The sequence below is a fragment of the Tetrahymena thermophila genome, assembly GCF_000189635.1.
Source record: "Tetrahymena thermophila SB210 genomic scaffold scf_8254582, whole genome shotgun sequence".
NCBI lineage: Eukaryota > Ciliophora > Oligohymenophorea > Hymenostomatida > Tetrahymenidae > Tetrahymena > Tetrahymena thermophila.
Window position 1 is genome coordinate 765,307 of NW_002476353.1, and position 17,815 is coordinate 783,121.

General features: G+C 24.1%; 5 protein-coding genes across 5 annotated transcripts; all 5 read right to left on the reverse strand. All coding sequences in view use genetic code 6, as the record gives it.

Annotated features, from left to right (window-relative positions):
* Nucleotides 1-8: 8 nt before the first annotated feature.
* Nucleotides 9-3,627, reverse strand: TTHERM_00134910 (chitin synthase; the record flags this gene model as incomplete). The annotated part of the gene is made up of 13 exons (XM_001019671.3): nt 9-454; nt 519-860; nt 951-1,194; nt 1,246-1,341; nt 1,401-1,438; nt 1,500-1,817; nt 1,873-1,968; nt 2,029-2,290; nt 2,349-2,421; nt 2,485-2,778; nt 2,967-3,120; nt 3,204-3,446; nt 3,540-3,627. 13 exons carry the CDS (start codon nt 3,625-3,627, stop codon nt 9-11), a joined length of 2,694 nt encoding a protein of 897 aa, XP_001019671.2.
* A 751-nt stretch (nt 3,628-4,378) lies between these two features.
* Nucleotides 4,379-7,851, reverse strand: TTHERM_00134900 (chitin synthase; the record flags this gene model as incomplete). The annotated part of the gene is made up of 12 exons (XM_001019670.3): nt 4,379-4,890; nt 4,951-5,292; nt 5,350-5,593; nt 5,659-5,754; nt 5,812-5,849; nt 5,903-6,223; nt 6,286-6,387; nt 6,443-6,825; nt 6,882-7,163; nt 7,213-7,381; nt 7,501-7,701; nt 7,785-7,851. 12 exons carry the CDS (start codon nt 7,849-7,851, stop codon nt 4,379-4,381), a joined length of 2,757 nt encoding a protein of 918 aa, XP_001019670.3.
* Nucleotides 7,852-9,404: 1,553 nt separating this feature from the next.
* On the reverse strand, nt 9,405-12,346 carry TTHERM_00134890 (flagellar WD-repeat protein PF20; the record flags this gene model as incomplete). The annotated part of the gene is made up of 11 exons (XM_001019669.2): nt 9,405-9,639; nt 9,694-9,764; nt 9,832-9,944; nt 10,001-10,138; nt 10,199-10,409; nt 10,467-10,787; nt 10,940-11,186; nt 11,625-11,779; nt 11,863-11,996; nt 12,068-12,187; nt 12,289-12,346. The coding sequence occupies 11 exons, from the start codon at nt 12,344-12,346 to the stop codon at nt 9,405-9,407; spliced, it is 1,803 nt and encodes a 600-aa protein (XP_001019669.2).
* Nucleotides 12,347-12,919: 573 nt separating this feature from the next.
* On the reverse strand, nt 12,920-14,784 carry TTHERM_00134880 (hypothetical protein; the record flags this gene model as incomplete). The annotated part of the gene is made up of 7 exons (XM_001019668.4): nt 12,920-13,017; nt 13,071-13,656; nt 13,717-13,957; nt 14,010-14,113; nt 14,160-14,376; nt 14,437-14,651; nt 14,710-14,784. 7 exons carry the CDS (start codon nt 14,782-14,784, stop codon nt 12,920-12,922), a joined length of 1,536 nt encoding a protein of 511 aa, XP_001019668.4.
* Nucleotides 14,785-16,014: 1,230 nt separating this feature from the next.
* Nucleotides 16,015-17,564, reverse strand: TTHERM_00134870 (sperm-tail PG-rich repeat protein; the record flags this gene model as incomplete). Its single annotated transcript, XM_001019667.4, has 6 exons — nt 17,420-17,564; nt 17,216-17,319; nt 16,757-17,097; nt 16,539-16,620; nt 16,168-16,456; nt 16,015-16,109 (listed from the first exon to the last, which is right to left on the reverse strand). The coding sequence occupies exons 1-6, from the start codon at nt 17,457-17,459 to the stop codon at nt 16,015-16,017; spliced, it is 951 nt and encodes a 316-aa protein (XP_001019667.4). The 5' UTR covers nt 17,460-17,564.
* Nucleotides 17,565-17,815: the final 251 nt, after the last annotated feature.

The window sequence follows — 17,815 nt, forward strand, 5'->3', positions numbered from 1 at the left end:
AACATTTTTCAACTAAGATCACTTAAAATATTGTTATTTGAAGGTAAAATATTATTGGTATTTAATGTGCCACTTTCATTAGTTTTATCCTTTCTAGGTTTATCTCCACTAAAGAATCTGTGTTCTTTTTCCTAAATTTCTTCATTAAGGTTGCTGTTCATTCTTTCTTTCTTAATATGTCTCTTCTTGTTGCTCATCTTTATCATGAAGAATAAGAACTTTAACTCATACAAGACAGCTCCAACAACTCTGATAGCCAATTAACCTACGAAAACGACAGAAATACCAATCAAAATAAAGGGCTTGACATATTAATATTAAGACTACTAGTCAAGGACTTGACTGGTTAAGAAAGTACCAAATAAGAATCCAAGAATAACATTGACAAGGAACCATTTAGTAACGAAGCTGAATTTAATTTTTTTACTTACATCCTTTTAAGAGCTAGAAACATCTTTTTTCATATAAAAATAAATTTAATAACTAAAAAAAGAAACAGGGCTAATATTTTTAATTACCAGAACCTTTAGTACCCCAAGAAAGATCATCAATTCTACAGAAAGCATAAATCAAAAGTAAATGAATATATTATGACTAATAGGCTACAAAATGAATAAAAGATTTTAACATTTCGCAAATTCTAGATAAATTGAAAATATATGGGACAAAGTTGATAAAGAAACCAACGACAACTAAGTAGCAGAAAGTCTTTTTAGTCCATCCATCATCACTCCAAGAACTTAAAACACCATCAGTTCCAAATCCAGACTCGTGTCCAAGTATGTATTTTTAGATAGTAAAAATAGTAATTTGGATAATATAGATAAGCATAATAACATAAGCAATTATCATCAAAACACCTATTTTATAAATTTAAAATTATAACTTAGAAATTGAAATTATTTAAATTAGTTTTTATAAAAAGATAAAAAGATTTGTTTGTTTGTTACCTAAATAAGCAGAGAGAGAATAGAATATCTAATGCATTTGCCTATTTCTCGTATCGAATGATAAAGAGTAGAAAATAATCATTAAGACAACTAAAAAGTAAGAAGAAAGGAAGAGAGTAACAAAGAAAACTGCAAGTGCTGAGCCAGTATTAATAGCACCATCGAGAGTGACTGAACTAACATTGGTCATCAACATAATAAAAACGATTGTGAAGTAAACAGAGAGAGAGATATAACTCAAAGCCTTTACAAATAAAAAATAAAATGATTCTCTAAATAATTTTTTAATTTTTACATCATTGAGCCAAGCAAATGACATACAGAATTTGAAAAGGCACAACTCAAAAGCAGAGTGATTTGATTCATAAATTATACTTTTATTTTCTAAGCACTTTTAGATTAAAATAAAGAATTTAAGTATGCAAATTCCACTAAAAATTAGTTAATTACCATTCTTAAGGCGAAAGTAGAACCGTTAATCCATCTTCCTGTTTTTATAATAATTAATTTAGGGATTTTATTTAATATTTTTTTGTTGTAAAATTTTACTTCTTTATGAAGTTAAAACCATCAGATTAGTGACAGGATCGACTCTAGCTTTGCAATTAGGCAAATAACGAAGAGTATATCTTTTTCCTCTTTTAGAGTAAATTTTCAAACAGAGAATTCTATCTTCTGCCAAGTTCATATTTTCTTGTTCTAGAGTTAATTCTTAATCTTTATCCAAAACACTGCTGAGATAATCATCAAGAATACTTTCATTATCATCATCTCTCTTTAGCGCTTCCCATCTATAACCAGAGAAAGCACCAGGAAGCACCTAAATATAGCCGAATAGAGATTCAAAAGGCTTATCAATAAAGTGACCTTTATTATCAATTTAAGAATTAATAAAATCAATAAGTTGATAAAAATAAATTACCCATATTATATTCATACATTTAAGCTCTTTGTATGTTAAATACTCTTTAATACATATCTGCAATACAGTTAATTTCATTTTCATTGTAGTTATCATCTTTTCAAGAATAATAAAACAATTAATATAAAAGTTGTATCAATATAATATCTAAATTACTTCTTTCACCACCTTCAGTATAAATATCTTAGAATTTTATACCCATAAAACCACAAACACCACCAATATTCTTATCACTTTCCAAAGCTAAAAACATATTAAACATAGCTCTCTCATCAGGAACTAAACCACAATCTAATAGAATAGTATAGTCTGGATTGAAAAGTTCACAAAAACCGCAAAAGAACCACAAGTGACTTGATAATTTACCACCATTTTAATATTTAACGCAATGCATAATATTAAGAGTATCATCAGAATCCTTTATAATTTATTGAGAATAGCTATTAAAAAATATAAATAAATTAAAAATTAATTACAAGGAATTCTTAGCTATCTCCGTCTTCTCCTCCAGATGTGGCTTTTTGAAGTCTATGTCTCATCTAGTAGAGGCTTAATTAATTAAATAAAATATTATTTAATTAAAATTATTTAATTTTTTTAAAAATTGCTTACTAAGCATTATTTGCTTTATCTTTGAGATACTTTCCTGCTTCTTCTTTCTTTTTGTAAAGAAATTCTGACTTTTGTTATTCTAAAGTTCTTTTGTCATCACGATTTTCAATTTTATAGTCATTAAATCCTTTCATTAATTTAGAATCAGAATTCATTTCTTTGAAATCATTTGACTTAATTTTTTCAACATCTAACTTAGAGATTTTAAGATTATAACAATATTCATCATACTCTTATCTCATAGTTCTTCTTTGTTCACTTTATCTTTAAGTCTTTACAACTTCATCCCAGGTACTATTTAGGTTTACATAATAAATCTTAAGTTTGAATTTTATTTTAAAGTTGATAAAAAATAAATTTTAGATATTAATTTAATAATCCTAGCAAGTATGATTTAAAGAATTGAGCTGTATTTTTTTCTCAATTCATAAAAAATAAAAATGTATTTCGTTTTAGAATTCACAAAATAAATGTTATATTACCTAAAGTAGTCTAACATACTGTCATCGCTATCTTTACTAGCATTCATTCTATCAATACCATCATACACAACAATGACCAAAATTTCATTATTAGAGATATTACATTCTTCTTTAAAAGTTGAAATGTTGCTAACTATACCATCTAATGTTTCCTCTAATTTTTATTTAAAGAATCAAATAAGATATGATAAGTAAGCTATTTTTTTATTCAAATTTATGTAAGTTCAATTATGATACCTAGTTCTTTACGTGGTTCATTATACATGGTAACGCAAATAATCATTTTAGGTTTGATGCAGATACCATCGTTAAATCTGTTAAACAATGAAACTAAACCATTTTGAACTCCTACCTTCAGAACCTATTCAACGCTAAGGCTTTCTTATTCTAAGGACTGGAATTTTTTGTTTTAAATATCGTTTGCCCAATTTTATTATGTCAAAGTTCTTGAAGAAAGCTTAAAAGAATTGTTTTAACCCTCTAATAATAATCATAGAATAAGGTTAATAAATAAGTATCGAAATCATTATATTTATGTTAAATTGATTTGTAAAGCATATTAAATAATTTTACTAGCTAACTAGAGCTCTATGGGCTATAAAATCTTTTTTATTCTGTCTGTAGACACGTAAGTATTGTCGTGAATAACAGTCTTATTCATTTTGACAGCTTATAAAAATTTTTGACTTAATTGAATATTTTTTTTAATATTTTTTATGAAATATCAAATTTATTGGATTTATTTAATTTGGATTTTTGATAGAGGTATTGGATGGAGAAAAAAAATTTTGTGTTGTTTTAAAGTTAAGTGGTAATTCTTGTAATGTCTACACAATAAACAAATCAAACAAACACTAATATTTGCCTACTATTTTAATTAATTGAATGATAAATAATAGGACAAACTTAAACAAAAAATTAAATGAATAATCTAACTTGAGAAATTAATTAAATTATTTATTTTATTCTTATTACGATTTCTTTCATAAGAAATACTAGCGTATTATCATCCCTCATTTTTTTTTACACTCTATATCTATTAATTCTATATTCTTTTTCTTTATATAAAAAATGAGAAGCATTTTTGCATATTGTTATGTTAACTTGCATCTTATTTTAGTAAATATTTCAAAAATAAATATAAATTTTGTTGTTTTTTAAATAGTACGCAAAATTATAATCAAATCCTTAATTTAGTGAATAATTATGTTTTTTGCTCAATTTAATTAATTTTATTCTGATAAGGTAAGTATACTGATTAATACTAACAAAAATAAATTTATATATGAAATAATATATAATATTAATTCAAATTTAACTCTTATTTTCTCAATACTTTCTTCTAACTAATTCTGAGAGTGTTAAAGCATTTATTTGATTAAATACTATATTTAATCCCTTCAATAGTGCTTTCATTAAGCATATATAGTGTTTTATTAGCCATTTTGAGTATTTTATTAGCCAAACTAAGTGAATTGTTAAACTAAATGTGATTGTTAGTTATCATACTAAGTCATTTATTAATTATCAATAGGTTATAATATACTGTCTTCAACAACTTGAGCTTAAGATCTCTAAATTGTTTGCTTAATTTCATTGATTTTTTTAAGTAATTCTTTTTCACTTCCTTATTCTCTTAAGTGGTGGATGGCATCTTATTTACTTGCCATTTTTCTTCTGAAGTAAATGAAGTAAAGTTCATAAAACAAAGCTCCAATTACTCTCAAAACAAGCTAACCAACAAAAACAACAGAAATACTTGTCAAAATAGCTGGCTTTACATATTCCTGCATTTCATCAGGCATGATTGTTGAGGTTAAAAATGAAGAAAACAAAAATGCAATAAAGAAGTTTGTCAAAAACCACTATAATACAAACTTAAATTTAATACTTTTGCTTACATCTTACTATTATGAGGCCGTGTCTTTTTATAAAAAGTAAATAAATTTCTATTGAGAAAGTTAGAAATAAACAAATTAATTACTTTGACCCTTGGTACCCCATGAAAAGTCATCGATTCTACAGTATGCATAAATTGTGAAAAGATGTATGTACTATGCCTGGTAAGCTATGAAATGAATGAACGAAATAATCATTTCCAATATTTTGCGAGGATTAAAAATATAAGGAATAAAAGTTATAAAGAATCCAACAACAATCAAGTAGCAGAAAAACTCCTTAAGGAAATTTTCATTCCATGATTACAAAATACCAGACTAAGCATACTAAGAAAATTTATTTCCAAGAATGTAATAATCCCATGTAAAGAGAGTTGTCAAAATAACGTAGATAATCATAAACACATACGCGACAAGCATGACTAAGCCTATTTAAAATAATTTACAAAATAAATTAAATAAAACAAATTTATTTTTAAATTTACCTAAGAATGTAGAAATAGGGTAGAATGATCTTATAACCTCAGGTTTTCTTGTATCAAGCATTAGAGAAATGTATATAATGACTAGGACAGAGATAAAATAAACAGCAAAGAATAATGTTGTAATAAGTAATTATAGAGCTGAACCATTAAGGATTGAGCCTTCTAAAGTAACTTAGCTAACATTTGTTTCTATCATAATGAAGACAATAATGAAAAATACAGACAACGAAATATAACTCAAGAACTTTAATTATTTATTTTATAGAATATTAGTAAAAAATAAATTAATTAAGTAAAAAGGTAGAATACGTTATTTAACCAAGCAAAAGCCATGCACAATTTAAATTTAATAATATCATACATACCGTGATCTGAATCATAAACTAGGTTACTGTCTCTTAAGCACTTTTTTTAAATTTATTTTTGTAAAAAAAGAAATAAAATGATTAATTAATTAATTACAAGTTTTAAAGCGAAAGTAGAACCATTAATCCATCTCCCTATTGTTTAATTTAAATTCATAAATTTGTATATCTAATTTAATAAAATTTACTTCTTTAGCTGATCAATGTCATCAAATCTGTAACAGGATCGACTTTTGCACGACAATTAGGCAAATATTTCAAGGTATATTTTTTTCCATGCTTTGAGTAAATTTTTAAACAGAGAATTCTATCTTCTGCGAGATTCATATTTTATTGTTCTAATGTCAGTTCTCTTGATTAATCCAATACACTGGATAAGTAATCATCTAAAATGCAATCCTTTGTTTCTTCATCACGTTTAAGAGCATCCCACCTGTAACCACTGAATGCACCAGGAAGTACTTAAATATAACCAAAAAGTGACTCAAAAGGTTTATCAATAAAATGACCTATTTTATTTATTATTTTGATTAGGAAATAATGGTTAAAATAGACTTGAAATTAAAATTACCCATATTATATTCGTACATTTAGGCCTTTTATACATCGAAAATTTTTTAAAATAGGTCAGATAGAAAATCAATTTATGGTTGAGCTCTTTTATATTCATCCTCTTTTATTATTGAAAAAAATGAAATAAATGAATAAATTATTTAAGAAATAATTACTTCTTTGACCAGCGTCAGTGTATACATCTTAGAATTTAATACCCATAAAACCACAGACTCCACCTATGTTTTTATCTGTTTCGAATGCCAAAAACATGTTGAAAAGAGCTTTTTCATCAGGAACTAAACCACAATCAAGTAAAATTGTGTATGAAGGCTAGAATAATTCGCAAAAACCACTAAAGAACCACAAATGACTGGATAGTTTACCTCCGTTTTAATATTTAACACAGTGGAAAATGCTGATAGATTCATCATCAATATCATCTGGGTTTTTATCTTTTTTACTAGTATTTAGGTTTTTAGATTTTTTCTTATTTTTATCGGGAAAATCATTAATAGTGTCATCGATTTACTCAAGTGATGATTATATCTAATAGAGACTTTTTATAATGAATTATAATTTATTAAGTGAATATTTTCTAATGAAAAGAGATACAATCCATTATTCTTCTTGCTTTAGATGTATTTTAAGGCTTCGTCTTTTTCATCTTGCAAAAATTTTCTTTTTCCTTCTTTCTCATTATAGTGTTGATTGGAGATTTTCCATTGTTCGTAATTATGCTTAATCTTCTTATCTTAGTCAAATATTTCAAATTTATTTTTGTGTTCTTCTTCATCTATTTTGATTTAAGACAATTTGAGATTATAGCAGTAAGTTTCATGCTGATATTTCATGTTGAATTCTTTATCATCATTCTATATCTTCTTGTCTTAAGCTCTACAATTTTACTTTTTAAATTAATAATTTGGTTTATAGTGTAATTTACATGAAGTATTCCAGCATATCCTCATCTATATCTACAAGTTCTTCTTAAGTAGTAGTACAAAGCTTATTCATACCATCATATATAATAACGACTACAATTTCTAAGTTATCTACAAGACATTCCTCTTTAAAAGTCTTTACATTCTTGAATATACCATTTAATGTTGATTCTAATAAATTTACAAAATAAATATAAACATCAAAAAAGCAAGATAAATTTATAAATTTTCATATTGAGATCTTTTATCTCCTTCTACTTGAAAAACTATCATGAAATTTATTAATTTACCCAATTCTTTTCTTGATTCATTGTACATAGTTATGCAAATCATTAATTTAGGTTCAATTTTTATCTTGGAATTATGATTATAGAGCGAAATAAGTCCATGCTGATTTTTATGGATATCTCTATCCAAAATATCAATTTCTCTGAACTCATTAATATCATTTATCCTTGCTTCTAAATTGAATTTGCTTGTGTACTCATCTCCTTTATGTATAATTTATTATTAAAAGATTGAATATGGAATTGAATAAATATTAAATAAAAAAAAAGTTGAAACAAATTATTACTCTGAAGCTAAACTTCAAGGGGCTGTAAGAACTTTAAATCCTTGATAAAGGAGTTATTATTATGCATTACTTTACTTTGTCTTCTTGCACGTCTATGTTTTTTTGAAGACTAAATTTAATAAATATGTTAGTATTAGTTTAAATTTTTTAATAAATCTTTTATATTCTTTGGCTGATTAGAATAAGAAATTGAAAAAAAAATTAAGTAATGTAAAGATATCAAAAATTTTAAAGGTGTAAAATCTTTACAAATACCCATAAACCAATAAATGATGTATTTTGAAGTTAAAAGTTAAGACAATTCTCTCACAAATATTCATAGATTGCTTAAAAAACGCGATATGCGAATTATTATTTTATTTTGAAAAAAGTGTAATTTAAAAAATTGTTTGTTTTTTAACTTAAGTTGGATATTAAGAAAATTTATTAATATTTTTAATTTAAATTTCCATTTTTGGTAATTTTTTTGATAATTTATAAAATGATTGGCTGATCCCTAATAATCTAATAATGGATAAAATTATTAGAAACAAAGTAATTAAATTTATAAATTTATTTTACTTTTTCTATTTCATAGTTGACCGAAGGTTCTCTTATTATGAGTAGCTATTAAATTAATAAGTAAAATTAATTATCTTTGTTTGGTAAATAAAATAATTGGTTTTATCTATTTATTCATTCGTTGAAGTAATTAATAATTTCTCCTATAAAAAAAATATCTTTTTTGCTCATAAAAATAGTAAATTAAAGAAACATTTACTTATTCTTCCATATCTTAAACTTTTTTCAAGGTTGTAACTAGTTTCAAACTTAGTTTATATTTAAAATAAAATTTATTTTAATTTTTTTTATATTCCTAGATATTTTTTTAGAAATATTTAGTTTTTCATAATTATTGATTATTAATTAGGCAATGACTCTGCCTAATAAATATTAACAAATTTTTTCTTTTAGATTGCTTAGGAGATTATTTAAGGTTATAAAAATTAATTAATTTACCAAGCTTGCAAAAAACTTTTAATTTATTTTAAATAAAAATGCTTGTAAGATATGTATTGTATAAGTATAAATATTTTATTTTTGAGCACCCACAAAAAGTATCAAACATTTTTGTTGTCACCATATAAAATCGGTATGGTTATTATAAACATTTCCTTACTGACTTATGATAAGTTGGCTAAACTTTCCAGGAAAAATTATAAAAACTATCAGAAAAAATAAATCCTGCAGAAAAAAAAAAATAACACAGCAGAAAAAAATAGATTTATAATAAAAAATTTAATAGTGAGCAGGAAAAAAATGTAATAAAGGAAAAATGACCACAAATTAACTAAAGCTTACAGAGCATAAAGAAATTATTTTTTTATTTTAGTAAGTAAAATACTTGTTATATATATTAAAACAAATAAAAATATCAATAGTTTGCCTTAATTTAATTATTAATGTTACTTTTTTAATGATACTTTCAACCTAATATTTATTTTAGTAAATTCTGATCGTCCAACAAAAATTTTTCATGTCATAAATAATTAAGTTTTTGTAAGAAGAAAATTTATTATCAAATAGGTAGTCATTTAAATCTAATAAAAAGTGAGATTATTTATTAATTAGCAATTTATATCATTGCCATACTCTGAAAGTAGAATCTGCTCCACAAGAGACAATCATTTTAGAATTAAAATCAAAGGCAACGTCTTCTACTTTATCTTCGTGACCTTTGAGAGTATGCTCCAATTTACCAGTAGAATCGTTAAAAAGTTTTATATTGCCTTCATCATCAGCACAAGCGATCATTACACCACTTTTATCTATAGCTACAGAGTTTACACTTTTTACGGAACCCATATATTAATTTCTTTTATAATTAAATTAAATTAAATTTCATTTAAAATACTAAATTTTTGAATACCTTTCTTTAACCATTCTTACATCCCATACTTTAACAACACCATCAGCATCGCATGAAGCAAGGGTATCGCCCTAGAAAATTAATAAAAAATGATTGCTAAGTTTAAATAAACATATTAATTTATTAATTTTTCAATACCTTTAATGAGAAGTCAAGATAATTTACAGTGATTCTATGACCATAAAAAGTTTAAGCACAAAGACCGCTTCTCATATCCCATAAAGAAAGAGTTTAATCTGCACTAGCAGTGGCTTAATATTAATTTAGTTATATTAATAAATAATTAACTATTCAAGAATTTAAATACCAAGTATATTGGAATAAGGTTAAAATTTAACACAATTAACAGAATCTTTATGTCCTTTAAAAGTGTGAACTCTTTTACCACAACCTAAATCAAAAAGTTTAGCTGTATGATCCATTGAACCAGAAACTATGAAATCGCCTATTGATAATTTAAATTTAATTAAAATAAAAGTATTTTTCATTTATTTAAATAATATACCTGTGTCATGATATGCAACATCCCAAACTGGCTATATGTGGTCTTTAAAAGTATGAGTGCAAGTTGAGTTAATAAAATCCCATACTTTGATTGTGCAATCACCACTACTAGTTACCAAATGAGAACCTTTGGGGTGGAAACTAATTCCTGAAACCCAATCTTTATGTCCTTCACCACTGAGAATAAGCTCACCTTAAGGTAAAGTCCAAATCTAAAAAATTAATTCAAAATAGAAGATTACAAAAAGTTAAACTAATAATTTTTTTACTTTCCAAGTGAAATCATCAGAAGCAGTAGCACAAATAGAACGTTTAGGGTGCATAGCAATAGATGATATGGCCATCATATGGCCTTTAAATGTTTTCTAAAGCACAGCATTTCTGTATGGCTATGTATCAAAATTTAATCCTGCATAAGGATTAGGTCTATTATCGCTTGGGATTGGAGTATAATTTAATTTATTTTTCTTTTATGTTCCAGCCTTAGGACTCTTTTCTTCCTAATCTTTTTATTATTTATAGCTATCATTTAACTTTGGTAATCCTTCAGGTCCTAATCCTGTTCCTTCCTTGCCCATTTTATCTTCAATCTAAAAAAATAAAAAAATATTGCTTGATGCTATAAAAAAGTCTGAAGTGAAGATATCAGCAATTAACTTCTACAAAGTAAATCAAATGATTTATTAGATTCATTAAAAATTTTTTTATGCTGGATGTGCTAAATTAAAAAAATTTTTTTTACATTTTATAAACTTTTTTATAATGCCTCATTTTTAGCAACTAATCTATCTCTTTCTAATTTTAAAAGCATTTTTTCTTTCATAGCATGAGCATATTTTTGTGAGAGTTCCTCGTATTTTGTTTCATATTACTAGTGAAGTGCTTTTAGTTTTTCAATATCATTATTTAACTTCTTTTTCTCTTATTAAACTCTGTGGTGATGCATCTTATGGAAGTCTCTTTCTTTTCTCAATTTATCATAAGTAGCCCTATATTAAAAATATTTAAACATTATTTCAATTTCCTCAATTACTGTTTAGATTTCTTTAAAAGTGTAAAATTATTGATTGCTAAATCATTCATTCATTCATACTTATTTATTTATTTATTTATTTGCTTATTTTATTTCTAAATAGACCCATGCTTTTATAAACTAAAAATAAACAGTAACCAAAGAGCGAGAACTCTAATACAATTATTTATTAGAGCTCTATTTAAAGCATTAAAGAATAAGAAGGTTGATACCATCTGAATGTTTGAATTTATGTGCTTTTGCAAATCACAGATATTTCAAGTTTATAAATAATTCTAATGCAATTAATTGTATAGAGATAGATCAACCAACAGATGCTCATTGTAAATTAAAAGCATTTGAAAATTTAAAAATAACTACTATCATTTGTTAAAGATTTTTATTAACTATTTACTTTGCTTTTTCAGCAATTATTTTAGCTTTATCTAGTTCGTTTCTTAAATAATCCATTTCATCTTCAAGTTTTTCATTTCTTATGTAAACATCTGGAACTTAACCAATAGTGTCACTTGTAAGTCTACCCTTTTGGCTTAGCTCGTACCACTCTTACTAAATAATACCAATAAAGAATATAATTATTAACTCACATATTAACAATTTAATTGTTCAGCATATATAAATTAGTTATTTACTTGAAAAACTTCCAAAGAACGAGTCATTTTGTGCTTAATCAAGAAATTTCTAATAAAGTCATCCACAACTTCTAAACGTTTTACTGTTTTTGATACTGGCTTTTTATCTTCCTTAGGAGGAACAATTACCTCCTCTAGTTACAAATTTAATAAATAGTGAGATTAGTCTTTAGCCTAATGAATATTGGTAAATAATTTATTTTACTCCTTGTAGTTGCTACTAATTTATCAAGATCATTTATATCTTCATCATCAACTTTCATATCATCGATTTCTGATAATCCATCTAAATCTTCGGGCTCACTTTCACTGGTTAATTCAACGGCTTAATTTATAATTTATAAATTTCAATTATATTTAAAAATATTTTTGTAAAAAATGGCAATAAAAAAGCTTGAAAACTGAATAATTAAATAGGATGATTACCCTCCATAACGTAAAATTCGCCCTCTTTTTCTTCTTTAATTTCCTAAATACTGGACATCTTAATGAAATTTGTGCTTATATTATTTTCCTCTTGCTTATCTTAATTTATTGAAATTAATTAATAGCTAATCTATATATATATTTATGCAAAGTCAATTATTAATTTTCTAAAAAACTTTATATTTAATATCAATTTACAAATATATAACAATTCAATACTACTAAGTACAATCAATATATAAGTAAATTAATAAATAAATCTTAGTAATCTTTGATGAAACTTATTTTCTTCAAGCTAATATATAGATAGATAGATGATATATTTATTTATGATTGTAAATTAATACAAAATTTAATTTTTTTTTGAATATATTGCAACTTCCTTTTTAGTTTGTTTTCTTGGCTAATACTAACTTATAATCAAAAAATCTAAAAAAAAAAGCTTTGACAACGATAAAAGATATAAAATATTTAAATTTAAAATATAAACGAAGGACGAAAGCCTATTTAAATTAGAATATTAATAATTTTTTAGTATGATTGAAAATATAAAATATTTATTTTGTTTTTTTTTATTAATTTATTCAATTCTTTTATTTAATTTCTATTTTAAGTTATATGTTTAAATTTATCATTCAAATTCTTCTTCTTCTATATGCAACTATTCTTACTTGGCGTATGACTCAAAAAGATCTTAATATTTGCTTTTTAACTCTTCAAAGTCTTCCTCTGTTTTATTTAAAATAGTTTTTATTAAAAGTATTGTAATTAATTTATTTTACCTGAATAATCTAATTGATAATAAGAAACTTTAGTACTCTTGGTTAAGTTTTCCTACCCCTTAGTTAGTTATTTTATTTTAGTAGAGAATTATTCATTTGAAAAAATAGCTGTATGCAGAGGAAGTGAAAATTCATCATAGTTTTCCTAGGAATCAAGCTAATAAAGATATCTTTCTTAAATATTTTAAGAGAACAAGTGGCGATGATATTTTGTTTTATAAAGGAGCAAAGCCTCCACAATTCTCATTTGCATACTATTTGATTTAGGGGGTTCTTAAGGCATTTAAACTACTCCTCTTAAGAAATATGATTCACCAAATGACTCAGGTGCACCCCATTATTCGTCATTCCAATACTTATCAAAATCATGATAAAGATAATTAAATTAATCTCTTTTTGTTTGGTAGTTAAAAATATGCTCATTCAACAATGTGCCATTTTCATCTTTAATTAAAGGAATAGTAAAAGTAGAGTTGAAGATATTATTACTAGGGTAAGAAACAATATTCTTGTAAAAGTCTTGTAACCCGTTGCTTTCTTTAGCTCTATAACCTCCAGTGAGTCCACTAAATAAGCTTGCAACTAGCTTTTACATTTTATAAGAATAAAATTAAATTAAATATAAAATATATAAATATATTTTTACCATTGAACGATCAAATAATTCCATATTTGAGTTGTAATTGACATAGTCAGAAAATTTAGTTAATCTATTTAAATTAATTGGAACCAAAATACTGGACATTTCCCTGAATCTGTCCAAAGAAATAATTTCATTAACGAAATTTTTATTATTTTAAAGTTTATTATTTTCATAGTCATATAAGCTGTAAGTAATAATAGGTTTCTTAGGACACTCATCAAGAACTATTTAAAGTACTTCTTCGCTTTAATATTAAATACAATTTACATAAGAATTATTGCTTGAATAAATATTACCAATATCCACCAAAACCAGAATCAGCATCAACAAATACTTAAAACCCATTTACATAATCGGATTCTTCTAAAATTAATCTAATTTTGTCTTCATTCAATTCAGCCTTTATTAAATGTGTTTAGTGAATGTCTAATTCAATATATATTTACCAATTAATCAGTTTTTGCTAGAATTTACCCTTCTTGATAAACCTCAAACTTTTGATCTAATAAATGAGGCAATTCTACCTAATATTTACGATCAAATTAAGTTTCTTTAAATAAAGGGAAAAATTTGTTTTTCATCAGCTATTCCATTTACTTCTATTCTTCTTAATCTTCAGTGTTCTAACCCTACTGCTAAATAACTTAAACCTTATTTTTTTCCCTATTTCATTAAAATTTTAAGTTTTTGATTTAGATGGTATTAAGGTAAAAAGTAATATACCAAAGTAGAGATTCAATTGGATTTAAAGGATCTATATTATGTGTAGACTGCTCATTTTTTTTATTCTTATTTTTTATGAATGCACTGCAATAAAATTTCAAAACATCTAATTCATCCTTTTTTCCCCAAGCAATATTTCTTGGAGTTTTAGTACTAATATTTTTAAACAAATTAGAATGCTCAATAGGATCATTTTCTTCGAAAAATTGTTATCCCTTTTTATCATATGGAGTTAATTGTAAAAACTACACATTTTAATATTCTTTAATTTACTTCCAAATAAAAATATGCATTTCCATATGCATATGATAGTGGACCAAATTACAGAGTTACTAAATTTTAATTCATTTATTTATTTTATAATGCTTTTGTTTAGAATAATTAATAAATTGCGGACTAATTAAAGTTTACAAAAATTATATATTTAATTGATATTCTTTAATTGTACTTAATGTGATAAATATCTTTGGTAAATTCTAAAAAAATAAATATAGATATTTTAAAATTTTTAAATTTTAAACTCAGGTAGTCATGCAAGCAAGCAAGCACTCTTATATACATTCAAGCTAATTAAATAATTATTAATTTATAAAATGTTAAAAGTGCATAATAACTTCAAATATTATATTTAAACACATTTAAAATTATTATTAAATTTCACTTTATATTATCAGATGAATTTTTATCATAATTTATTATAATTTATTGTAATTTGGTTCTTAATTTTTTAAATATTTGAAAATGTTTAAATAAATAATTAATTCTAAAAAAGTATTTGAAAATTTTTAATTCAATTTTAACATATATAAATAATTAATTAAACAAAATAAATAAATATAATAAATAATTTCTTAAAATTCAAAAGTTCTAATTTAAATAATTTTTATCTACTATTTAAATAAGATAATTATTTTCTTAAAAACTAAAAATATTTTATAAAATAATGGAAATACTTTAAAGAATCCATATTGTAAAACAAATGAGATAACAAGAAGTAATAATATACTAATTCATCTTTTATTACTAACTCTATCTAACTTCATTCTATTATTCATATTTATATTTTAGGTCCTATGGAAATTTGTCTAGTTTATATCAGAATAGATAATTAGCAGCGTTAGAATTATAAAATTTTTTTATAAGATTTTTCAAAAGTAGATAGGAAAAATCTAATTAAGTTTATAAAATTGTTTTTATTTTATTTTTTATTATTAAAATCATTTTATATTAATTAAACAAATATGTATTTATTTTAAAATTATTAGAATTTAGAATAAAAATCAGATAATCAACTCAAATGATTTTCAATAAGACATAAACAAATTTTTTTATGATATCATCTTAATAAAAAAACTTTGTACTTTTCATTTTTGTTTATAATATTTGAATAAAAAGATTGAAAACAAAAATAAATGTAAAAATAAGTATTTTAACATTATATGATTGATTGATTAATTAATGAATAAAGATATTTTAAAAGGTAAAAATATCATTTTAATCAAGCAAAATTATTTAGAACTGGTATTAATTAAGTAATTAGAAGTTCTATTTAAAGACTTCTTTATTGATTTTGTTCGTTCAATAGTAAATAGATCTAACTTCCTATGTACCTTTAGTGATATTATACATCCAATTTTTGGCTTTGCTATCTTTCTTTTTTCCTTCTTCCTTACCTGTTTATTTATTTTAAATATAATATGATGATATTTTTATATTTAGTTAATTAATTACCTGGCCAATTAGCAATAAGAGGGTACTATCCAGGCCCAGGAGGTCCTGATGTCTTAGATTTTTTAGATGATCCACCAAATCTCTCAGCTGTACCTAAATAGTTACTTTTAGGTCTGGTCCCTTGCTTCTAATTCATTTCTTCGATTTTACTGAAGGTATTAAATAGAATAGGCTTGTAAGTACCTACATCAGGAAAAGCAGATTTGATTCTTTTCTTACCTTCTGCTTTATGCTTATTTATCCAATCATCAGGTTTAGTTCTATTTGCTTACAACTTAGGCTATATTTACTATTTTGATATAAAAATATTTTATTAATATGCTTTTTTTATCATTTTTAAATCAGTAAATTGATAATAACAATTAATATACTCTTCCATTGTATTGGCCAGGACCTGGAGTTTAAGCAGCAACATATTAGTATTCGCAGAGAAAATCAACTCTTTCACCTTACCTAAATATTAAATCAATTAAATAAGTAAATTTTTCACATAAATATAAAGTAATAAATAATATATATTTCTTTATAAATAAACAAACTAAGAAACAAAAATATAAATTTAATAAATAATAAGAAAGTCGAATCTTACTTAATTTTCTTGCTCTTCATTTCTTAAACTTCCTTTTTGATTTATTCTTCTGTCTTTGTAATATTGTATTTTCCTGGTCCAGGAACAGGTCTTTTCTTAGATTCATCAATAATGTTATCTATATATGTATTCTTTTTAGTATCGTGAGGTTTCTTTCTTCCTTTTTCAATATCATTTTAAGAAACCCAAACATAATCTAACTTATATTTATTTGGTCCAGGATAACCCTTGAATTGCTTCTCTAAATCATTGTAGAAATGTCCCCTTTTAGTTACATAATTTTTATTCTTAGTAGGTAATTTATTCTTGTCTCTAAGTTCAGCAAATTCTCTATCTTTAATCTTTTAAATTTTAAAATGTAAAACTTACTTCTGAAAACTGCTAAAACAAACAAATAAATATGATAAGTATTTTATTTAAATTTAAGATTTATTTTCAATAATTTCATTTTTCTATTACTTATTTCTAAGGATCAACATATTTTCTAGATATTTCATAACCTTCTATGCCCCATATTTGATTACGTGTAGCCACATCAAACATTTATCTTACAGTCATATCAGCTTTATTTTATTAAATTAATATTAATTTAAAACATACATTAAGCATTTTTAAATCTAAACAGTTGAATGTTTTTCTAATCCAAAACTTAAAATAATTTACAGGCTGACTTAACTGTCGCACTTTATGATCTCTGTTTCATTTTAATAGCTAATGAATAATACTAAGCTAATAATTAACCGAATTTATTTTTAATAATAGTTTTTACTCTTAACTTTTGTTTTTGAATAACTTATTTATTAACAAATATACAGACTATTTATTCTTTATAGCATAAATTAATCAATCGTTAATATAAGTGTGACAATAGTTTAAGAAACTTTTTAATTAATTATCATTTTTGATAATTATCTTTACTTATGGTTATACTTTTATATTAGAATGATTAGAATCTACAATATCCAACGATGGTTAATAAATAAATAAATTAATTAATTAATTACCAAGATTGGTTGAATAATTTTAAAAATATTTAAATAAGGACATTCGATAGTTGAT